This window comes from Lissotriton vulgaris, chromosome 6, assembly GCF_964263255.1.
Source record: "Lissotriton vulgaris chromosome 6, aLisVul1.2, whole genome shotgun sequence".
Taxonomy (NCBI): domain Eukaryota; kingdom Metazoa; phylum Chordata; class Amphibia; order Caudata; family Salamandridae; genus Lissotriton; species Lissotriton vulgaris.
Genome location: NC_141694.1, coordinates 932,667,379 through 932,692,885, shown reverse-complemented (window position 1 = coordinate 932,692,885; position 25,507 = coordinate 932,667,379). Strand labels below are relative to the sequence as shown.

At 47.5% G+C, this 25,507-nt stretch overlaps 1 protein-coding gene across 1 annotated transcript in view; it reads right to left on the bottom strand.

Annotated features, from left to right (window-relative positions):
- Positions 1–25,507, bottom strand: part of SNX5 (sorting nexin 5) — a 458,311-nt gene that overhangs the window by 86,724 nt on the left and 346,080 nt on the right. Inside the window, exons 10-11 of the mRNA XM_086926920.1 lie at positions 19,476–19,515; positions 19,309–19,395 (exon numbers count right to left, since the gene is read on the bottom strand). Coding sequence (XP_086783046.1) covers positions 19,309–19,395; positions 19,476–19,515 — 127 coding nt within the window. The remainder of the gene's footprint in view (positions 1–19,308; positions 19,396–19,475; positions 19,516–25,507) is intronic.

The following is a 25,507-nucleotide window of genomic DNA, read 5'->3' as shown; positions in this document are numbered from 1 at the left end:
TATTCAGTAGAGACCTAGTCAACCTCAGTCCTACGTCTAAACTGCCGTTTATGATATTCCAATGCGCAGAGCCTATTGGGAATTTAGGAACAACACTACACTACAAAAAAGAAGATGGTCTTGTGCAAAGTAACTGGCGCTCATATAAACTGCTTTAATAATACTTTGAGGGTAGTGTTCACGCTGTATAAAACTGCATTAAAAAAAAGAAGAGGACGGAGCAAGTGAACTGAAACCACGAGCACTGTATGAAGTGCTACTAGGCAATGAACAAGTGTGCGTGCCTCGCGCTGTAGCGGGAGAGAGACGCCGCACGCTGGAGAGAGAAGTCTGCTCTTTTCAAAGCACATGCTCGTGGTTGTGACACGCCGCTGCACATTCCGGCAAGGGGTATGCCGCCACAAGCATGAGTATGTGCTTTGTAAAAAGAGCTGTATGACGGCTAAAGGCCTCCTTTGTAGTGCATGCGCACTGCGTAGGCGAGACCTAAAAAAGTGCTCTAGTGTGAGATGCAGCACAATGGTACCATAAGGAACACGCTGAAAATTAGTATAGCAAACAGTGGTAACAATGGCCCTATTTCCTCTCTTACTAAGGGAACTACGAAAATAAAATTCAGAGAGGTAGGAAACTCAAGATGGCCACAACGGAAAAACCTACTCTGAAAACTTCTGAAACCATGTTTTCCGGGGAATAGGAAACCATATACAAAAGAGGAATACGTTTTTGAAGCATTGCAGGTACACAAATCACGTGGACTCACTGAGGATCATACTCCCGCTTACAAGTTGTATCCCCCACTTCAAAGATGATTAATAGAAAGTAGGGTAGAGGAACGCTTGAGCAAAAGACCTTTATATGAAGTCTCACATTGGTCAAGCAAATCCATAGCTCCAATCGGGAAAGCAGCCAGGGCCAAATAAGGTCCTCTCATAGGTCTTCCTCGTTCTGCGAAGATGGTGGATTGCTATTTTAAAGACACACTTGTCAACTTTGTAACAAATATTGATTTCCCTAAATGATGTAAAAAGAGCAGAACAGTCCTCACATAAAAATAGCAATCTCAGATATCCAATCATATAGGCCAATAAGCCTAAACAACGTGAACTGGAAGGCATTCACAAGAATTAGCCTGAATAAACTGAAAGCATAAATTAAAGAGGAAACAGTTAGGTCTACAGTTCACATTGACTTCCTGGAGAGCCTCTCTGCAACCTACCAAATCTTTTTGTTTATTATATATGCAAGAACAGTATGGATTAAAACAAGTATTAACTTTTCTGTAACCTATATCTATTTTTCTTCCCCTTTCCAGTAAGTTAATAAAAAAAATCTATGGCAGAAATGCATTGGTTCTCACTGCAATTAAATACCATTTTGACCTACACTATGCACCTATAGCCAGGAGTGGCGAGAAATTAATGGAAAAGTGTCAAACAACTTTAAACCAGAAGTGTGCGGAGTTAAACAAGGATGCATGCTGGCTTCCATCCTCTTTCATGTATACATCAAAGTCTACAACAAGAAGGTAATTTCTGTCTCCAAAAAAGTCCATGGTATGAAAAATGTCCCTTTGCATCTACAAGCCCAGCTGAGGTGGTGGTGACCTAGTGCCAAGCAAATTAATAAACATATTTATAAAATCAGAAGTAATGGTTCTTGGTCAGATTCAAAGTAAAACAATAGAAGATCAAGCTGAAGAACTACTACCTGAAACAAATGAAGGTCAACACTTCAAATAGAAAATTGCACAACTCAGCTGCTGAAAGCAGAGGAAGGAGGAAGAAATGCGTTACTTACCTGTAACAGCAGTTATCCAGTATTGGTATCTTTCATAGATTCACATGCCTGAATCATTCCCCGTCGTCGGGGTAGGAGTCCCCGGTAAATAACAATAGTAATGTCACATAGACATATACTTAGTACTAGGCCAGAGGCCTCACATTAGTAGCCTATCTAGGTCCTTATGTAAAAAGGACCAAACTTTGGCCAGGAGCCAATCAGCTACCATCACCCTTCTTACCTTCCTGGAAGGAGCCCTAGTCCCTCAGATTTTCGTAAGCACAGTGCTAAGTAGTACCTACTGAGAGGGGAAAGGTGAGCCCTTCCAGGGGAGGCGGGTGGGTTGCATGTGAATCTATGAAAGATACCAATACTGGATAACTGCTGTTACAGGTAAGTAACGCATTTCTTATCCAGTATTATGGGTATCTTTCATAGATTCACATGCCTGAATCAGAATAGCAAGCAATAATGAGCACATTTCGCATAATACATTCGTAAAGACATAATAATCTTATCATAAGTTGTTACACAGTTTACATGATACTCACAACCTGATAAGAAATGTGCGATAAATTACCTGGAAGGTGGGATGTTAGGAAGAAGGCTCACCACTAATGAAATAGATGACGTAGGACAGCCTGCCCCACTGCAGCATCCTTCATAAGTTCAGAGTCCAAGCAGTAGTGCTTGGTGAACGTATGTGGTGTCTTCCATGTCGCCGCTCTGCAAATGTCGACAATGGATACCCCAGCAAAGAACGCCATGGAGGTGGATACCGCTCTAGTGGAGTGTGCTCGAACTTTTGAAGGCAGAGGATGGCCCGCCTGTTGGTGACAGAAGGCGATGGCCGCTGAAATCCATCTGGAAATGCTCTGTTTTGTTAAAGCTAGGCCTTTTCTGGGCCTGCTAAATGCAACAAACAATTGGTTGGACTTTCTAAATTGCTCCGTCCTGTGAAGGTAGAATTTGAGACATCGTTTGAGGTCCAATGAGTGGAGAGATCTTTCAGCCGCAGATGATGGATTCGGGAAGAAAGATCGTAGGACAATAGGTTCGTTGAGATGGAAAGAGGACAGAACCTTCGGTATAAACTTAGGGTTAGTCCGTAGAATGACCCTGTCGTTCTTGAACTGGATGAAGGGGTCTTGCACAGAAAAAGCCTGCAGTTCACTCACTCTCCTTGCTGACGTGAGCGCCAGCAATAGAGCTGTTTTCCATGACAAATATTTTAGATCTGCTCTGTGGATTGGCTCAAACGGGTGTTTCATTAGTTGAGCTAGTACCACATTTAGTTGCCATGTAGGTGGAGGTGCTCTAACTGGAGGGAAAGATCTGAATAATCCCTTCAGAAACTGTTTGATTAGTCTGTTGGTCCATAGTGAAGCTCCACACGAAGATCGTCTGAACCTGGATATGACCGCCAGGTGGACCTTTATTGAAGCGTGTGCCAGTCCTGAATTGGCTAAGTGGAGCAAGTAGGGCAGAATTTGTGCTGGAGTAGAAGTGAACGGATGCAAATTCTGAGCTCTACACCACCAACAGAACCTTTTCCACTTGAGGGAATACGTCTTATTAGTACTTTCAGCCCGAGCCCGGGCTAAGACGACCCTGCATTCCTGTGGAATATCTAAATCCTGGAACTCTCTGAACTCAGGAGCCAAGCCGATAATTTTAGAGATGTTGGATCCGGATGCTGGACTTGTCCCTGGTTCATTGTGAGGAGATGTGGGCATGTCCTGAATAGAATTGGAGGTTCCAGCGATAGAAGGTGTAGTTCTGTATACCAGTGTTGGCGCGGCCACGCTGGGGCTATCAGGATCATGGTACAACTCTCTGCTTTCAGTTTCCGGAGAACCCTGGGGATCAGGGGAAACGGTGGAAAAGCGTAAGCAAAGACGTTGCACCATGTCATCGAAAAGGCATTCCCTAGGGACCTTTTCTGGGGAAGCCAGCTTGCGTAATGTTGGCATTTCGCGTTCACTTCCGTCGCAAAGAGATCCAGGTGAGGTTTGCCCCAACGGGAGAAAACCGAGTCGAGCGTCTGCTGGTCGAGCTCCCACTCGTGACAAAGTGAACGCTGCCTGCTTAGCGAGTCCGCCAGGGTGTTGTCTACTCCTGGGACATACTCTGCCCGCAGAGAAATGTCGTGTTGTAGCAGCCAGATCCAAATTTGCTGAGATTCTCGAGACAACGTCCTGGATCGAGTACCCCCCTGTTTGTTCAGGTAGTGCATTGTAGTGGTGTTGTCCGTCCTCACAAGCACTGGGGAGTTCCGGATTCGGGGCAGAAATGCTCGAAGTGCCAAGCGCACTGCTCTTAACTCTAGCAGATTGATGTGGAGTTGTTTTTCTGCCACTGACCATTGACCGTGCACTTGCAGTTCCTGCAGGAACGCCCCCCATCCTTCCAGTGAAGCGTCTGTGGTTATCACATGAGGAGAGACTGGGAGAAGAAAAGGGAGACCCTTGTTTAAGTTGTCGCCTAGAAGCCACCATCTCAGAGCTTTCTTCATGACCCGAGTGATCTTGATCCAGTCGTCGAAAGACCCTGTACTTTGGATCCACTGATTTGTTAAGGCTTCCTGTAGAGGCCGCACGTGTAGGCGACAGTGAGGAATGAGAAAAATGTTGGAAGACATCATTCCTAACAACGACTTGAATAGTCGAACTTTGACTCTCTTTTTGGTCTGAATGTGGACGGCCAGGGTCTTCAGCTTGACCTGACGTTCTCTGGAAGGGAAGGCTTTCTCTTGTTGTGTATCCAACGTTGCTCCCAGGAAATTGAGACGTTGTGACGGTTGGAGAGTTGACTTTTCCTGGTTGAGTGTTAGGCCCAGATTTTCGAAGAGATGAAGGCAGGCCGAAGAGGACTTGGCTACGCCTGTCGGAGTCGGAGCTTTGATGAGCCAGTCGTCTAGGTAGGGAAAGACTTGGTGATGATGCTGGCGAAGGTATGCCGCTACCGGAGACAGACACTTCGTGAAGATGCGTGGAGCTGAATTCAGGCCGAATGGTAAAACTCTGAACTGGTAGAGTCTGCCTGCCACTACAAACCTCAGAAATTGTCGATGACTCTTGTGAATGAGGATATGAAAATAGGCATCCTGGAGGCCTAAGGATACCATATAGTCTTTTGGATTGAGTAGGTGTAATACCTCCTGGAGGGTAACCATACGGAAGGACTGCTTCTTGAGGTATATGTTTAGGTTTCTCAGATCCAGTATTGGTCTCCACTGCTTCTTCTCCTTTTTTCTGATCAGGAAGAATCGGGAATAGAATCCTCTCCCCTTCTGACCTCGAGGAACTCTTTCCACTGCTCTTTTCTGGAGCATTAGAGAGAGCTCCTGTTGAAGTAGGTTTAGATTCTTGTGCTGCATAGGACATGGTGGGTTCGGAGGAGGATGCTCCACAAACTCCAAAGTGTGTCCGAAGCGAACTAACTGCAACACCCAACGATCTGTTGTAATTTGCTTCCAATTGTGAAGGAAGTTGGTAATTTTTCCTCCAACTACGAATTGTGGAGAAGAGGTGGAGGCTTGCTGGAGAAAGCAGTCATTGGCGTCTGTAATTATCTTTCTTTCCACCTTTCCCTCGAAAGGACGACCTGTTGTATGAAGATCGTCCTTGTTGCTGCCTCTGCTGATATTGAGGCTTGTACTGCTGAGAAGAGTTATAAGCGGACTTGTAACCTTGATAGCTGCCTCGATTCTGTTGCCCTCTACCTCTGGATCCTCGAAAGGAATTAGTTTTGTATTGCAGGGTGCCTAGGGCTTTCGCCGTGTCGGTATCCTTCTTAATACCTTGCAGCATGTCATCGATATGTTCACCGAAGAGCAGTTCTCCATCAAATGGCATGTCTAGAACTTTAGCTTGCACATCAGGCCGGAATGCTGTGGCTTTAAGCCAGCCCTGGCGTCTCAAAACCGCTGCTCCTGCCAGATGACGAAATCCTGTGGAAGCGATATCCAAGGCCACATCGATCATTTCTGAGGCAGAGCGTTCGCCCTCCAGTAAAATTTTCTTAACTTCTTCTTTCTGGTCTTCTGGGATTGCCCCTAGATATGGGGCTATATCTGCCCATATCTGTAGATTGTAGCGACCTAGTAATGCCAGAGAATTTGCAGCCCTGACTGATAGGGCGGACATGGATGAAAATCTTTTGCCAATGGCATCAAGTTTTCTCCCCTCTTTATCAGGAGGCGCGGTTATTGCCGCTGACGGGTTGGTAGACTTCTGCTGAGCGGCCTGTGATATAACCGAGTCCGGTTTAGTCTGGCCAGTTAAACATGCGGGTGCAGTGTCTGGGGTTTGTACTTCCTTTCAAGTCTAGCCGGCACTGGAATGAGAGAGGAAGGATTTTTCATAATTTTAAGTCCTTGCTCCCATATATAATCGATTACTAGGATGGATCGAACAGATCTTTTGAAGGATTCCTTAAAATCATGGAGGAAACAGTCCTGCGTTTCCGAAGCTATTTGGATGTTGAACCTTGCAGCCGCTCTCCCTACTATATTATGGAATCCCCCTAAATCTTCAGGGGGTGAATCATCCTGTACTTGTTCTGGGGATGCCGGATCCAGGTTGGCGTTATCAGAATCCTCATCATGTATTTCACCTTCCTCATCTTGGACCTCATCATGTCTCATTTCTTCCTCATATTCATCCTCATCCGAAGAAATTTGAGGAGGTAACTTCTCTTGCTCCTGATGCACAACCAGCGGAGGTGGTCGCTGGCGATGTTGAGGAGTTGGAGCTTCCTGCTGTGCTGGCACTCCTGAAGCAGGAGCAGAAGATGGAAATCTTTGCTTATAGTCTGAAATTAGAAACTGTAGGTCAGAGACAATTGACGCTGGAAGGCATACCATAGGCTGAACAGTGGCATGCTGTCGAACTTCTTCTTGAATTGTAATCTCTGCAAGATCTTCACAGTCTGAACTCTCATGAACCTTGATGTTAAGATGAGAGGGACTGGATGCTATGGGAAACATATTCTCTACGTCAGGATCTTCTGCTTCTAGAAACTGCGTTGGCAGCAGTTGCTGGACCTTGCTAGGTGAGGTCATCTCTGGTGTCACCATGCATGATGACATTTTAAAATGGGTATAGGAATACTTCACTGATGGAGAGCCCTTCGATTGTAGATTCTTTGACATGGTGTCCGACTGTGGAGCGTCTACGATTTTTGACATTTTATCATGCATTTTCATCGTCGACTGCATCTACGTCGATGATGTCCTCGTCGACGTCGACGACAATGTCCTCGTCGACGGCGGCGTCGACACTGTAGAAGTCGACGACGATGGCTTCGTCGACGGTGTCGTCGTCCACGGGCTCGTCGACGATGGTGTCGACTTAGACGGTGTCCTCGTCGACGGTGTCGACGTCAACGGTGTCCTCGTCGACGATGTAGTCTTCGTCGACGGTCTCGACGTCGACGGGTTTGTAGACGAAGGTGTCGACGTCGCCGGTGTCTTCGACGACGATGAAGTCTTCGTCGACGATGAACTCGACGTCGACGATGGGATTTTCGTCGACGCTGGAAGCTTTGCCTTCGTCGACGATGAAGCAGACGTCGACGGGAGCGTCGTCGACAGTTTTGTGAGAGGAATAACAGAAGGTATTGACCTACCCATCGTCGACGATGTTGTAGCAGTTGACGCCATGGAGAAAGTAGACGCCGTGGATGTCGAAATGGATACTGTCGACATCGTCACAGGCAGGCCAGAAGATACCACAGCCGGCTTCTTGAAGGCTGTCATCTGAAGAGAAGGCTTGACCTTAGGATGACCCTCCATGGACTTTGGCTTCTTGTGAGGAGGCACAGCAGACTGACCTGGGGATGTCTGTCGAGGCCTTTTAGGAGAGGAGTGGAAACTTCTGAAGGAACACTCGCTCTCACCTGAGGAGACTTGGTCTTTGTCCTTCAGTCTCTGGAGCCACAGAAGCAGTCGCCCTTCCCTGTCTTTCAATGTCTTGACCGGGAGAGTGCGACAAATCTTACATTCCTTGGCAGAATGCTGAGGATAGAGGCAGTACAAGCAGTCTTCATGCTTGTCCTCTATATGTAACCTCATTTTACTACATGAGGTACATGGTCTAAAAAGTCCTCTTTTAGGAGTAGTAGACATATTAAATATCAATACTCCTTTTCCAACTGAACCTGAAGAGTTAGTAGGCAAAAATCCAAAGATATAGGAAAAAACCTGAGCAGAGCTCAGTGGAGACTCCTTTGCACGACGTGCGGTAGAAAATCTGAGGGACTAGGGCTCCTTCCAGGAAGGTGAGAAGGGTGATGGTAGCTGATTGGCTCCTGGCCAAAGTTTGGTCCTTTTTACATAAGGACCTAGATAGGCTACTAATGTGAGGCCTCTGGCCTAGTACTAAGTATATGTCTATGTGACATTACTATTGTTATTTACCGGGGACTCCTACCCCGACGACGGGGAATGATTCAGGCATGTGAATCTATGAAAGATACCCATAATACTGGATAAATGCAGTTATACAGTTTTTCAGGATGAATGGTAATATTCTCCCTCCCCACGTCGACAAAGTTCTGTATGTAAAATATTGTCGCATTTAGATGTGTGGCAGCGATGCATGGATCTTGAGGCCAAACATCACTAAAATAGGAGTCAGCAAATCAGTCATCCAGATTAACAAAGGATCCTCCAAACTAGGGTCTTCAATAGTACCTCATGGTTTGGCATACAGATCGACACAAGAGAGATGAATGCTAAGCAAGATACTGTTAAACAGAAGACATGCTATGATCATCTCAAGAACAAGGTATATGATGAACAGAAAATGGAAGAGCCCTTCAAAATTGAAAACACTAAAACTGGAGGTCTGTAAGTCTCACAAGCGGAAAGCAAAATAGAACTTTCACACTGCTGAAGTTGAAACTATACCAATACATCAAAGCAAGATATCCACTTGGTGCAGTTCATGCACAGCCAGAAACTGACACATGTGGTAGAATTGTTTTGCTATAGAAAGATGGAAGGCTTTATCCCTTGCTGAGAACTTGGCTAGATGAAAGAGCAGAGGTTGGAATTTCAAATGTTACCTGAAGCACTGGCACAAACGTTGAATTGAGTCCGAATGTAATTGAAGCTAACTCCAGCAGAACAAACTACTCACCTTCCAATTTCTTCTAACCCATCAACTGCCACCAATCAACAACGGGGACTGGAACTTTCAACAATTGTATAACATACACAAGCTAATGATAAACAAAGATGTGGAAGCAGATATTTAGGTAAATAACCCTTTAATTACTACAACCCCAGCCACTGTCTCCTGCTATGATCCCAATATAAAGCATCGCAAGAGGAAATAACTAACCTTTTGGCTTTAAAAGACATGGTGCACAAGTTACTACTTGTGTAACGATATATCTTTAAGAGACATTAGTTAGTGATAAATTCCTTACCGTACAATATCCCCAGGCGTCAGACTGGATTTGGAAATTTTTGCGTAGCAGTACCCTTGCGTGTCGGTAGGCGTCGTCTGCGGCTCCGCGTCCGTCGTCGGCGTCGTGGGCACCGTGATGACGTCGTCGGAGTACTTAGATGCCGCCTCCGCGTGCTGACATCAGTTTTCCGCGCCAGAAACGCAGAGCTATGCTAAAAACCAACACTGGAGCCATTGAAACTAGGGCCCTGAAAGGGGGTGACCTTAACCCTAGATATCGGTTCGCAGAACGGGGAGGATGGGTGGGTCGGTAAGGAATCTATCACTAACTAATATCTCTTACAGATATATCAATACACAAGTAGTAACTTGTGCATCTGAAAGAGACACATTAGTGATAGATTCCTTACCTTAGAATAGATACCCCAGCAATACCAACCCCGGTGGTGGGTCTGCAAACCAATAATTACACCAGAAAGTCCTGGAGGACGGAACGGCCAAAGAAGCCATCCCTCCGGACTTGGCTGTCCAGGCAATAGTGTCTTGCAAACATGTGCAGCGAGGCCCACATAGCTGCCTGGCAAATGTCCTGCAAGGGCACTCCTCGGCCCAAAGCAGTAGTAGTCGCCGTGGCTCGAGTGGAATGAGCCCTCAGCCCAACAAGGGGTTCCTTCTTAGCCAAGGAGTAACAAGCCTGGATACACAAGATGATCCACCGCGAGATGGTCTGCTTGTGCACCGCCTTCCCCTTCTTAGCGCCCACGTAACCAACAAAGAGTTGGTCATGCACCCGGAACTGGCATGTGCGATCCAGATAGTAAGAGAGCGCACGTTTTGGGTCCAGACGGTGGAGCCTCTCTTCCTCTTTCGAGGGATGCAGAGGCGGAAAGAAGGTGCGCAAGGTGATGGACTGCCCGATGAACCTTGTCCGGATGGACCGAAAGGAAAGGAGGTTTAGAGGATAGAGCCTGGAGCTCACTCACTCTCCTGGCAGAGGTAATGGCAATCAGAAAAGCAGTCTTCAGAGTAAGAAGGCGGATAGGACAGTTGTGAAGTGGCTCAAAGGAAGCGCACATCAGAAAAGTAAGAACCAGGTTCAAGTCTCACTGAGGCATCACGAAGGGAACAGGTGGAAACGTGTGTGTGATGCCTTTCAGGAATCGACTAACAACAAAGAAGGTTGATCAGGCAGCCTCAGAAAGGCTGAAAGGGCAGAAAGGTAGCCCTTGATAGTGCCCAGAGCAGAGCCCTGCTGGGCAAGAGAAAGGAGGAAGAGAAGAACCTCAGAAAGAGGGGCAGAGAGAGGATCCACAGCCTTTGCTGTGCACCATGCCACAAATCTGTTCCACCTGCAGGCGTATACCGACTTTGTGGAGGGACGCCTGGCTGCCAGAATGATGTTACAGACTTCAGGAGGCAAGTCAAATGGCCTCAACTGTTGCCGCTCAATCTCCAAGCATGGAGGTGGAGACTGGACAGGTTCGGATGGAGGACCGTCCCCTGCTGCTGCAACAGAAGGTCCTCCTGAAGAGGCAGACGAACCGGGGGATCGACTGACATACTGAGTAGCTCGGGATACCAGTATCTTCGTGCCCAGTCCGGAGCCACAAGGATGACTTGTGCCCGGTCGCGCTTGATCTTCTTCAGCACTCTGGGCAGAAGTGGTATAGGCGGAAAGGCGTATAACAGACCGCAACTCCACTTGCGGCGAAAAGCGTCTCCGAGCGAGTGCCCCCTTGGAAATTCCAACGCGCAGAACTGATGACATTGCACGTTCTCTTCGGTGGCGAATAGATCTAACCAAGGCTTTCCCCAATGCTGAAAGAGGCCTTGCGCCATGTCAGAGTTCCGACGCCATTCGTGATCCATCATGCACCGGCGGCTGAGTTCGTCCACCCTGGCGTTCAGAGAACCTGCCAGGTGTTGAACCACCAGGGTCACACCCCGATGTTCCAGCCACTGCCAAAGGCGCAGACCCTCCTGGCAGACGGTCCACGTCCCACCCCGCCCTGTTTGCTTCAGTACCACATGGCGGTGGTGTTGCCCGTGAACAACTGCACTACACTCCCCCGGACAGAGGGGAGGAATGTCTTCAGTGCTAGACGAATTGCCTGCAGCTCCAAAAGGTTGATATGGAGCCGGGACTCCGCCGGAGACCAGAGGCCTCTGATCTCCGCCTCTCCCATGTGGCCTCCCCAGCCCTAGAGGGACGCGTCCGTCACAACTACGTGCTCCAGTTGGGGAAGGGAGAGGGATCTGCCGCTGACCCAATCGCGGTCCGTGAGCCACCACTGCAGCTGTCTCGCAGTGCCCTCCGAGATCAGGACATGGTCGGACAGGTTGCCCTGATGCTGGGCCCACTGAAACTTCAGGTCCCACTGCAGAGCCCGCATCCGCCAACGGGCGTGATGCACCAGAAGGATGCAGGAAGCCATCAGTCCCAGAAGCCGCAGCGTCAACCTGACCGAAACTCAGGATAAAGGCTGAAAGATTGGAATCAGAGCCTGTATATCCCAAACCCGCTGTTCGGGTGGGTAAACCCGAAACTGCGCCGAGTCGAGAACCGCTCTGATGAAAAGGAGCTTCTGAGAGGGACACAGGTGTGACTTCGGCACATTGATGGAGAACCCCAGCTGGTGCAAGAGGTCTGCCGTCGTCTGGAGGTGGCTGACGACTGTCTGGGGTGAGCCCGCCTTCAACAACCAGTCGTCGAGGTAGGGGAAGACTGAAACCCCTAACCTGCGCAGATGATCTACGACCACCGCCATCACTTTCGTGAACACCCGTGGGGCGCTGGTAAGGCCGAAGGGGAGCACGGTAAACTGAAAGTGCTCGTGGCCTACCGTGAACCGCAGGTAACGCCGGTGGGCTGGCAGGACAGGGATGTGGAAATAAGCGTCCTGCAAGTCCAACGCTACCATCCAGTCTCCTGGGTCCAGGGCAGCTAAGACCTGTGCCAGAGTCAGCATTTTGAACTTCTCCTTCCGGAGGAAGCCGTTGACGTTCCGTAGGTCCAAGATACGGCGTAGGCCCCCTTTGCCCTTCTTGGGTACCAGAAAGCAGTGGGAGTAGCAACCACATCCTACTTCTGGCCCAGGAACGCGCTCAATGGCCCCCTTGGCCAAGAGGGCCGTAACTTCCTCCTGCAAAAGTTGCAAATGATCCCCCGATACGCGGTGGTGTTGCGGTGGCATGGCTTGAGGGGTAGTCTCGTTGGGGAGGGAGTAGCCCCTTCGGACGATTTGCAGCACCCACCTGTCCGACGTGATAGTGTGCCAGTGTAAGTGGTGATGGCGAACCCTGCCCCCCACTGGCGTCACATGGGCCAAAAAGCATGTACTAGGAGGGTTTTGAGGCGGATGCTGCGGGGGAGGGTGTGGACTGGCCTCGCCGTTGTCCTCGACCGCCTCCACGGCGATTTCCACGGCCGCCACCGCGCTGTATGTTAGTCTGCGGTGCGTGGCTGGCAGCACGTGTGGGGGCGCCCCTTCCTTGGCCACGAAAGGCACCCGTTAGCTGGCACGGGGCAGAGAGGCCCAAGGACTTGGCCGTAGCCCTGGAGTCCTTAAAGCGCTCAAGCGCATGGTCTGCCTTGTCGCCACAAAGTCGACGGCCATCAAACGGCATGTCCATCAGTGTGTTCTGGACATCTGCCGAAAAGTTGGGGGACCTCAACCAGGTGTGGCGACAAATCGCGACCGTCGTTGCAATCGCTCTACCTAGTGAGTCCGTGGTATCCAGCCCACACCGGATAGAATATTTTGCTGCATCCCGGCCTTCCACAAGGGCTTCCCGGCCTTCCACAAGGGCTTGGCCGAGTTTGGCCCGTACCTCCAACTGACACTCTGGCAGCAATTCCGCGACCGTATCCCACAGAGAGTGGGTGTAGCGGCCCAAGAGGCATGCGGTGTTGGAAGACCGCAGTCCCACACTAAGGGAGAAGAATACCTTTTTTCCGTATTGCTCATACCTCTTGGATTCCCTGTCTGGTGGAGCTGACGGGAATGCGGTCTGGGAATTTCATGCCTGGATGACCAGGCTCTCGGGGGTGGGGTGGGTGGACAGGAAACATGGGTCACCCGGGGCCGGGCGGTGGCGTCTGGCCACGTTCCTATTTACGGGCGAACCCGTAGCGGTCCTGGACCAAGTGCCCAAAAGAACGTCGGTCAAGGCCTCATTAAAGGGCAGCAGAGGCTCGGCCGAGCTTGACTGCGGTTTAAGGACCTCAGTGAGGAGGGTAGTCCTCACGGCCGCCACGGGGAGCTCAAGGCCCAAGGCCTTGGCTGCCCTCATCAACACCACACTGTAGGTCGCCCCCTCCTCCGTAGCCACGGTAGGAGGTGAGACAAAGCCAGTGTCTGGTGATGTGTCCAGACCACGGGCATCCCCACGTCCACCTGTCCAGTCCTCTTGAGACTGACACTCTCGGGTCAGAGGGTCCTCAGACCCCTCCCAATACTCCTCTTCACCCATCCCCTGATAGTCAGGGTTGTCAAACAATGAGGCCGGTTCATAGAAGCTAAACTCCCCAAGCGGCGTCGAAAGCGGCGCCCAGCGGTGCCGTTCCGACGCCGGAACTGGAGCGAGGAAGGCATCGGGGACGGCGCCGCCCGAGGACGGCGCCAGAGGTGACACATGAGGGACCGGCGCCGGTGAGGTCGTTAGGTCAACCGGCGACGACCCGGATCCCGAAGCGGATGCAGAGGGGCCCTGCGGCGCCGGGCCCGAAGGCGCCGCCGGCGTCGGGCCAAAGCACCCGACTGCGTCGGGGCCGAAGCCCCCGACCCGCTAGGGGCCCCAGACGGGTCCGCTGGGCCCGAAGGCGCCGTGGAACCCGTCGGGGAAGAGAGGTTCCTCATGGCTATGAGGAAGCGCTCGATCTCCCCCGGCGTCGCGTCGCGTCTTGCCCAGGGACCGGAGGGTGTGGAGCAGGCTGCGACGCCAGCAACTCCGACGGAGCCGCGTGGGCAGTGTCACACAAACCCCCCGCCGGCGTTGGGGGGAGTCAGAAGAGAGATGAAGTCTCTTCGACTTCTTATGCTTACCTGACGACGACTTCGACCCGGAGGAGTGATGCCGATTCTCCGAGCTGTGATGGCTCCGACCCTGCGACCTTTACCTCGACCTCCTGTGGGACCGGGAACTCCCGAGGCAGGCCTGGTCGTAGTGGTCGACGCCGAGACAGTGGAGACACAGACGGTGAGGGTCTGTGACTGACATCAGACGGTCGCAATCCTCACACGGCTTGAAACCAGGCATCCCTAGGCACCGTCCGGAGTCGCAAGACTCAAGAAAAGATGATCAAAAGGGATCAAAAAGAGACTAGTCAAAAAGTGACTAAAGTACTGCTTTTTCCAGATCTGCGCTGCTGGCGCGGAAAAAAGAAGAACTGACGTCAGCACGCGGAGGCGGCGTCTAAGTACTCCGACAAAGTCATCACGGCGCCCACCATGCAGATGACGGACGCGGAGCCGCAGAGGACGCCTACCGACGCGCAAGGGTACTGCTACGCAAAAATTTCCGGATCCAGTCTGACGCCTGGGGATATTCTAAGGTAAGGAATCTATCACTAACGGGTCTCTTTCAGATAACTGCACCACTGGTTATGTGGCCATGAAAGCTCCATTATAAGGACAACACAACTTTCCTTGCAGATGCTTTGAAAATTTGGATGAGAACTCAATTGCACTCTGCACAACTAAGGGCAGAGAGGATATGAAGAAAAGACTCTGGGACATACATCCTGTTACAGAGAATACGTTTCCGGAGGCCTTGGTGGGGATTTGGGTGACAAATAAGTTAAATCACATTTAAAGATTACAAATTAACTGAATTCTTAACTGTATCACATAGTGTTGTTTTATTGGAGAAACTACCAGGCTATTAAATGGTCACTATTCATTGGATTTTTATCTTACGTTCTTCATGGACAAAAGACAAACTATGAATACTATACCAAAAAAAAAAAAATAGAAAATGTATAATGCCTTAGGAATGCCAGTGCAATGCTCCTGCCTGTTCAAAAGTGCAGCCTAGATAGTATCCTCCACAGACCTTTAGTGGTATAGGCTATATAACTGATGACCTTATTTCTAAAAACAGAGGTCCCTAGGCAGCGAAGGATACAGAAGAGAAATAAATATAGATCAAATGATTTCCATATTCTTTGTCCAGCCGGACAGGATTTAATATATCATTTTTTCAAGTAGTCAGTTATCTATACAATATCAAGTGGGACACAACCGGTGTCCTACTACCACATATAGACAAGTGTGACATACAAAAAGGGAGTATAAATAAAATATTGTACAATGTAACTGCACTACTGGCGCTCAGGACAAATCAATACATTCACTTATGAAATGCGGGTCATGTTTTCATTTTAGAAATAAAACTGCTTGTTTACAAAAATAATAGTCTATGAGGTAAAACAATTGCTTAACATAAATGACAATCAAAACGTGAATATTGTGAAAGGACTTATTTCACATGAAAATGTTTAGTCAATCTATTTTGAACCAAAAATGTAAGTCAAACCACACCACATGAAAAACATACTTTGTATATAAATATATATTTTTTAATTTATATAGGTCTCTTATTATATACGGCTGTTACAAATATACATCACAAAACAAACAGAAAGGAAGTGACTTATGTGACAAAGTGCAACGTTCTGGTTCAAAATAGATTGACTAAACATTGTCACGTGAAATAAGTCATTTCACTATATTCCCGTTTTGAGTAATAGCCATTTATACTAAGCAACTGTATTACCCAACAGAACACATTGTAGACTATATTACATATACCCAGTTTCTGAGGGGCACGGGGTTACGTCATTACCTTTTTACAGAAATTCCTGTGTAACATTAATGTACATAACAGGAATGTATATATTGGCAGTTACTAACACAGTCCTTGACTAATGACCAATCAAGCTAATTTCATAGTCATTCAAGCTAAATAGAATAACAAACCTATCATCGGCCCACTGCTGGTGGGAGGGCACAGTGACCTCTGTACAGGGACAGCTCTGGAGACTGAAAAAGGAGCTGAGAAAAAGGCGGTGTGACACAGAGCCGACTCTTCAATTGTCTATACTATTTTGATACCAAAATGTACACTAATAGAAACATAATTTGTAAAACTATGGGTCATTAGGATGGTCTGTCCGCCATCCAATCATAAATGGGACCGCCCGCATACAAGGTGGCGGTCCCATAGGGAAAATGAGGATGACCGCCATTGTGGCGGTCACATTGCCCATGTTTTGTATTGCTTTGGGTGCTGCGCTCTGCAGCAGTTGCCGCAAGACAAAACAGACACCCCACCCATATCCCTGAACTACATGGCAGCCACCATGCGGTGCCTACCACATGGTGTAGGGATATGTAGGGGGCACTGTAGGTACCCCCCCCCCCCCAGGGCTTATGTCTCTGGCCCAGGGGTGCCGCTACGGACCCCCTGGGCAGTAATCCCTGCGGTGGTGCCCGTCAGACACTGCCGCCATTCTGGAACTACAGGGAGGTCGGATAGGCGTTCCGATAAAGACTGCCTATTGGGACCGCGGCGGTCGATGTTTCCGACCGACACCCATCCAGAAGCCATTGTAATATGGCGGTCAGAGATCCCGGTTACGACGGCCAAGGGACCACCACAGACAGCCTGTCTGTGGTGGTGGTTCCTCGGTCATCGTAATGTTAGTTAAGTTATGCTGTGCAAATATTGACTCCTCATCTGTTATATTTCATGTGGTTGCTCTTGTTGAACTGAATACAAATAGTCCCTACTTTAAAATGGCTTCCATATTCCCATTAAATTAACAGAATAATAGCACAAGGGGATTGTAAATAAGTCTTTTTTCTATGTCTAAGCCGCAAGAAGTCGTTTGGTAACAGCAATGAGGAAATTAACGATTAGTTGAAAAGACTGTTGCATTTGACGGGGTAATATTCTGAAAAGGCTCGCATTTGAGCGCAATAATATTTACCCTAAATTAGAAATGCAGTCTGCGTCCGTTTCTTAATTTCTATAAACCATCTTCAAATTGGATTAGTCCAAATAAAGCAAGAAAACTTGCTTGAAGACTGGTCTAGGTAGGAGCTCTTCATTTTAAGTTTTTTATCATTGTTTGAAGGGGATCAGAAGCGCCATGTGGGTGGTAGGTGAGGAACAAGCCCATAGCCCATCAGGCAGGAGGGAGGAGGAGGCAGCTGCAGGGGAGCTGGCTAGAGAAAGGAAAGGAGAGCGAGCAGCTCTGTGTAAAGGACACATGCCTGGTGTGGTGTGCCAAATATGGGCTCCGCAATGCGCGTTCCATGCAATAGTTTTACAGCAATCCCCAAAATGCGATTTTAGCGGTCTGCACAGGGAAAGCACCCAGAACTAAGTGACAGCAACGCCACTCATTTAAAAAGTAGTACTGAAATTAAGGAAAATGGCCTCTGTATAGGCTCAAAATTTAATTGGGAAATGCGCTCAGGGAGGCATTTCCCAACACCGGAAGAGGCAGGACGCATGCCTGCCATTGACAGATGGGGAGACCTAAAAATGGAGTGATGATGGTGCCGGCTAATGGAAAGCATATGGGCGGAGCTTTAAGCCAGAAGTAGATACAGCATGTCTCGGTTCGAGACCGCGCATGTGCGCCTTCTAGAGTCAAGACATAGAAATGCAGAAATCAAACAACCAGCTATGAACAAGACGATAAAAAATCTGGTGAAAATATAGGCACATAACGTAGATCAGTTGGACCAAGGAAAAATAATGAATCTTGATCATATGTAGAATTTAGAGCCAAATTGAAAATTACAGTCGGACCTAAAATATTTTAAGGATAGAATAATCAGGAGATTGACATTAAAGCTGAAACTGGGACAAATCCCTCTATTCATAAAATGGAAATTAAACAAAAGTTAGACACGCAAGATTGCTGAAAGCCTTGAAATTGACCAATTTTGTAATCTATGTCCTGCTACCCAGATGCATTTAATAAAAGCTTGCACAGTTCTCTTACAAGAAAGGAGCCTCTTAATGAATCACTAAAAAAATGATTAAAGAACGATAAGGCGGTAAATAATGAGTTTATTTAGTTGTAAAATGCACTTTATATACTATCTATGGTCGACTTGCCAGAACGAACCTAGAGGACTCGTGTTGGTATTCCATGAAAACACTGTATGTAGTATATGCCTAACATCACTAGGATATGAATAGTATAGAGTAACTGCTGCTTAACTATCAAGAGAAACCTCAGAGGATTGCATAAGAACTTCCTTTCAGAGTCACTATAGATAAATATTCACTAGCTGCCGCTACTTGTGGATAAAGAAGAATTTACATTTTTTCATAATATTTTAATTGATGTGGAGTTGTTTGATGATTTTCTATCTTAAAATATGCTGTTTTCCATGTTTTAAATGTTGATTATTTGTCTAAATATAATAGACAATATGAGGCGTTTAATAAGTAGCCGTCATGTGAAAACAGTGGGGAGTGAAAGAATAACCAGATCTGTTGTCTGGCTGGAAATATGTAAAATGCAAGCGTTTACAACTGATTTTCGTCTCATATTAAAATAAAACATTTTAAGACTGCAATGTTTGTTTTGCCAAAGCAGTATAGTACCAAACAAAAAAAATCTACTTGAAACTATCAAAATTGCCATGCTCCTCTTCGGCCCCAATTCACAGCGGGTCTATTCTCTGATCTGAATGAACTGTGAGCTCTCTGGTTATAATTGCACCATTTACATTTTCTCCTGGTAAATTTCACCAGGACAAACCTATCAAAATGTACTTGGTGACAACACGATGTACATTCTGAAACATGGAAAACACCAAATTTTGCATGTGCTACATATCTGTGCGAGGAAAACTCCGAACTGGAGATATTTACCATACCCAATAAATACTGCATGTCGGAGTATCTACCAAGTGTAGCATCTATTTCACCCCTTAAGGCACACTTGGCATCATGGTCTTGTGGCTAATCTGAAACGAACACGCTTTCAAACCTCGGCGACATCAATCATACAGATGCATTCTCATTTCACGAGGGCATCACATGATTTCCCTTCTAATTGATTGCCAAAACAGACTCTCACCTTTGCTGCTTCAATATTGAGCATGTAGTAGCGCAACAGCTCAGTCAACTTCAAGTCTTCATCCGATGCAACTCGACCCTCTACTTTCTATGAAGGAGGAAAGGACAATGATATAATATGGAGCAAACCTGTATATAGATACAATTAAATATTAGTATCCATCTTACCCTCAGTTTTTCAAACAGTTCTGCAAGTTTCAGCAAGTACCTAAAGAAAGCAGAGAAAAAGAATAAAATATTAACAGAAAGTGTATTTATTGGATATTAATGTATGCTGTAGCAGACCTAAATAGAGCAATGAGTAATTGGGAGCAGTTTCTTCAGATTAAAAGCAACGTCTTTACCTTTTATCTCCATTTATTAAAAAGAAATAAAAGAATTACAACCTGTGTGCCTTCTCCGGACATGTTTCCCCCGCCGGTTGAGCTCTAAGATAAAACAAGCATTGGCAAAGCCAATCAGTCTTACCTTTGTGACCCATCTGCTTTGTCAATGGTTTTTAGCCAACTTAAATATAATTTTCACGTTTCTACTTGGGATAATAACACATTTTTTGGGAGTTTTATATACATGCTAACTTGACCCGAAGGTATTCGGTATCAGTGCGCTTTACATGAGCACTAGTTGCATTACAAAAGGACACATGTTAGGCACGGGGAGATTAAGTGATTTGCCCAGAATCACAGGATGTGGAGCGTCGTTGACAAAACTCAAACCAGTTACCCCAGATTTGTGGTCGACAACCCTAGCCGTTAGGCCACATCCTTTCCACTTATTTTTTGTTAGTGCTCAAATAGTCAGGCGGCCTCTTCAGATCTCCGATAAAAACAGTTTTTTCCTAACCTATGACTGTAATGGAGGGCCCTATAAGGTTGTAACTGCCATCTTTAGATGACATAACATTGATGCACATTGCCAATGCCTATTACTCACTAACTATTTTTTAGTGGCTTCGTCCCCACTTTCAGAGATTGCAAGCTAGGAAGTCCAGCACTTGGTGCTATAAAAAATGAATAAATAAGTTACTTATTGTTTCCGATTAAGAAAGAGATATTTAATTCCAGTATCTTTTCTATGGACCATCATGCTTTTGAGTTGAATAGGAGTGTTATCATGTCTCTCGGAGTGCTATTATGGATTAGGTCGAGATGTACTATGATCATGACCTATTGAATTGTGGGGTACAACACTCACGTTGGGTGGCTTTTCACATCAGGCGGCCTGTTTAAGAGTTTACTACAGGAATACTATATATACTGGGGCATTATCGTCTATTCTATGTACTAGTTGGAAACGGAGGTCATATTAGTCCACGGACACCTACCTATGTAAGGTGATATCCAACTCCTGCACTACTCGTGGAACAGTTCCTAATGATATTTCGGGATCACGGATCGGCCTACATACCAAATGAATTTATATTGATTGTTTTATAAACTGAGGCTGCCTGGTGACATTGTGCGCCACTCAAGTGACATTGGAGACTGAATCCAATCATCCGGACACTTGGACGCACATTACATTTAGTTTTGCTGGCTTGAAAAAGTCTTTGTAAGACGAAACACGTGTCGGCAAGCTGTGTGCTGGAAACTTTTAATTAAGTATTTTTAATAAAAGAATATCAAGATCATCGCACGTCTTGGATCCCTTTATATAAAAATATACTTTGACTATCTCTATGTTCTGGTCTAATGTAACTACAATGATTATAATAGGATAATATTATAACGAGAGGTGTGCTGTTAAAACCCTTATTGATTGTGTTCATTTGGTGCACACTTCGTGTGCAGTCAACGCTACTGGGTAGTTGGTGTATTAAGGGTAAATTTAGCACCCAAATTCAGATTTCTTGACAGTAATTGTTGATACCATACGTATACAAATTTGTTCTTTGAATGTGCAGACGTTTCTCTTGTTTTAGGGAACACTACTACCCAAAGTCTTCTGATATATACTTATTGCACTGCTCACATTAGATTCTATGGCATTCTTTCTGAGAAACTCAACTTATCTCGAAGATTGAGACCGTGAAGTCCTTTATCCCCTTTACTTTCCCTAATAATTAATAAACCTCTCAGTTATCCACCAATACAGACAGATTAAAGTGATACAATTAGACTCTGGCAATCAAAAGGTAGCCTCATATGCAGACAATGTTTCTGTGGAGAGGGAAGTTTAGTAATCCAAGAAATCCTGAAACAAATTACAACTTGAGCAAAGACCTCAGGCTACACTCTGAACATTGAAAAAACTAAGGTCTCCCCCCCTCTAAACTGCCAATGCACCATAGAGATTATTACATTTAGAAAGAAAAATGGTATTGTGTAATGACCCTTTGCTGGATTGGACTTCGTGCTACTAGGACCTTTGCTCTTGGACTCCTGGTTCTGGGCTGCTGACCTGCTTCTACACCACTGCTCGCCGGCGGGTCCCGCTTCGCAGGGGAAGCCGCCGGGGAATCTGTGGAGCTGCTGTGTTGACAGAGGAGTGTTGGGGCATCTGCTCAGGGTTGCGAGCGTTCTGCAGGGACTACATCTCCCAGTAGTCCCTGCCCGGCCAATTTAGATCACCTGGCCCGCTCTCCCTGTTAGCCCCGCCCCCTGTGCACAGATCGTGTAAAAGAGACTCCCTGCCTCTCACCTGTGGGACCCTTTGCTGGATTGGACTTCGTGCTACTAGGACCTTTGCTCTTGGACTCCTGGTTCTGGGCTGCTGACCTGCTTCTACACCACTGCTCGCCGGACCCGCTTCGCGGGTCCCGCTTCGCAGGGGAAGCCGCCGAGGAATCTGTGGAGCTGCTGTGTTGACAGAGGAGTGTTGGGGCATCTGCTCAGGGCTGCGAACGTTCTGCAGGGACTACATCTCCCAGTAGTCCCTGCCTGGCCAATTTAGATCACCTGGCCCGCTCTCCCTGTTAGCCCCGCCCCCTGTGCACAGATCGTTTAAAAGAGACTCCCTGCCTCTCAGCTGTGGGACCCTTTGCTGGATTGGACTTCATGCTACTAGGACCTTTGCTCTTGGACTCTTGGTTCTGGGCTGCTGACCTGCTTCTACACCACTGCTCGCCAGACCCGCTTCGCAGGGGAAGCCGCCGGGGAATCTGTGGAGCTGCTGTGTTGACAGAGGAGTGTTGGGGCATCTGCTCAGGGCTGCGAGCGTTCTGCAGGGACTACATCTCCCAGTAGTCCCTGCCTGGCCAATTTAGATCACCTGGCCCGCTCTCCCTGTTAGCCCTGCCCCCTGTGCGTCACACCTAACCTATAATAGTGGTGTCTACTTCCGCTGCGCGGGAGCGTCCCGGGAGAAGCCCGGGACAAGGGCGGAACCGTCTGTGGCCTTCCGTATTCGGGCGAGGTTGGGTTGGGCCATTCCCCCTGGTTAATTTTTTATACATTATTATTGGTGTTAGTATAATTTTGTTATTGTTATAGTACTAATTAAAACTGCAATGCCTCTACGCTCCAGCAAGGAACGTACAGTACAATTGCAGACTGCTAAGGGGTGGTCTCCGGTCCATTAGATGCATTCATTACTCGAGCTACTGGGATCTTAGAAAAAGAGATAGCGATGGCCGAGAAAAGGCTTTCTATTGACCTAGTTTGTGGGAAGCGTTCCTCTCTGGGTAGGTTGGCAATAATACCCAGCCCCGTTGCACAAGCCCCGAGTAACAGTCTACATTTGGTTACAGCAGAGGTGGTTGTGCACCGCGAGGGGGAAGGGGAGGGTATCCCACCCTCCGTGGGGGAAACTGATTCGCATCTGGATGATACCCAAGATAGCAGGGGAAATGAAAATTAAAGTGTGCTCTTGCCCAGTAATTCTGAGTAATTCTGAGTCGGACTCACCAGGTGACGAGGACCCGTTGAGAATTGCATCTCGAAAAAGGAAAAGGCGCTTGGGCCACCAGGGGGGGGGGAGCTTACAAGATACCAAAGACTATTGATCTGGCCCACACTAGCGCCCCAAACCCCGAGGCCCTTCCTACCCTTTGTCCTGCCCTGGTACCAATAGATCAATTACGCCCCTCCCATATCCCCTTTGGTCCCTCTGACCCATGCCCAACCTGTTTTAGTCGCGATGAAAGCTTATTGGTAAATTAAAAACTTTTACTTCCTGTACTTGAGAGAACAAGGCTGATGACCTCTAAATTGGATGCACTTGAGTCCATTGTAAATACTAATACTGGTTTACTAGTTTACTAGCCCCAAAAATGTCGTGGGGAATCCTTGTTCTTCTACGATCAACACAAAGGGCCAGAAAATTGCATCAACTGGTAAAACAGTAACCTCCGTCTTAGCATTAAATTATCCTGACCCTAAAACAAATAAAGATTCAGTGGCGGGGGGATCCTATAGGGTTAAGGATTGTACTCCGGTTGTAGGCTCCTTGTTGCAGGTGCCAAAAAAGCCCACCTCCAAATCTAATCCCCAACGAACACCGGCGTTACGGCCGCAAGACCGTGCAAAGGGTGCTCCTAGTACATCGTCAGTCTACCCAAGGGCAGGCAGCTAAAGAGAGCATGAACTCTACCACCCCCTTAGGGAAACCTAACAAGCGGGCTCACCCTCGCACAGACCTACCCCCTGAAGCAACCCGGCACACAATAGTTTTAACTGGTGTAGCACAACTTAGGGAGGGTGCCAACGAATCTTATGGGGACCTTCGTAACAAAATGGTATTCTGGTTAAACAAAAATCGCCCCTTACCCCATCATCCTCGACTGAAATTTTGTTTGTGAGGAGAGTTGAATGGGTGGGTCACGACAGTAAGGACTTAGAGGGGGATTGTATTATTATATCTTTTAAAGATCCCTGGGTGGTAGATTTCTTACGTAGGGAAGCAAGGTTTGCAAGATTGGGGGATGTGCAGACCTTAGGTCTTGGCTATTTTTATCCAAGACGATTCTGTGAGTTTCCCCCGAGACATCTACCCTCAAGATTGCCAGTCAGGAGGCACCAAGTTGATAGAACACCCTACCTACCGCAGTACCCATTATTGTTTAACCGCTTCGAGCCCCTCTCTGGCCGGGAGGCCATTGATTGACTCTACCCGGTTGCAGGGAATGAAAAGGTTATGAGGAATCGGGTGAGCGAGGCAGACGGAGCTGGTTTAGAGATGCCTCAGGGGGTTGTTGGGAAAGAGAGAATGGAGGTGCTGGATTCAGGGGAGAGTTCTGAAATACCCACAGGGGGTGTGATAGAAGGTGCTGGTGGGGTGGGGTTCGAGCAGGGGGACACTAGCAAGGTGGTAATGGCTCGAGATGCGACTAGGGTGGAGAGTCATCAAGTGAGTTTAGCTGCACCCATGGCAGTGGACCGGAGTGGGCCACGTAGTGTAACAACAATACAGGAAACACTCAAATTAGCCTCTTGGAATGTGGCAGGGATTAAGGGGCGGATGGATTCTGAGGATTGGTTAGAATACATTGATACATTTGATGTTTTATTATTTCAAGAAACCTGGGCACCGGATCCAATTCATTGGGCCAGGTTTTTAAATTTTTACAAACCAGCTATAAGGGGCAGCAAGGGTCGGGCATCAGGAGGGCTAGTGACATGGGTTAAGCAGGCAATAGGATACCATCCAACTGAAATACTTGCGGATCACCCAGATCTCTTGGGTATTAAATTAAGCAAGGACGGCTACCAGGATCTCATAGTCATTAATATCTATGCACGAGGCCAACCGGGTGGCCGCTGCCCTAGCATTGTAGACTCTGTGGACACATATCTTGAAGGGATAGGGAGAGACAAGATACTTGTTCTAGCTGGGGATTTCAACTGTACCTTTGAGCCCCTTTATGCTGTAGGGGATAATTGGGGGTTAGCAGAGGATGTGGTTTGAAGATCCCAGAACTATCCGTTGATAAAATCACAAAAGGGACTGAGGCAGCTCTACATTGGATGGGCTTGTGCCTGAATTGGGGGCTAAGAGCTACAAATGGCCGTACTGCCTCTGATCAGGGAGGCAATTCCACCTTTGATAATGGGCTAAGGAAAAGCCGTATAGATTATATCTTGTTGAAGATGGAATATTGGCCACTTCTGATAGACATGGAGGTAGTACCCCGCCCTGAAAGCGATCATAATCCTCTGTCACTTAGCCTGAGACTTCCGGGTGCATGTGGAAGGATTCCACTAGTTGTACACTCGACAGGGGACACTATCCTGACCAACGATAGAAGAAGGCTTAAATGGACA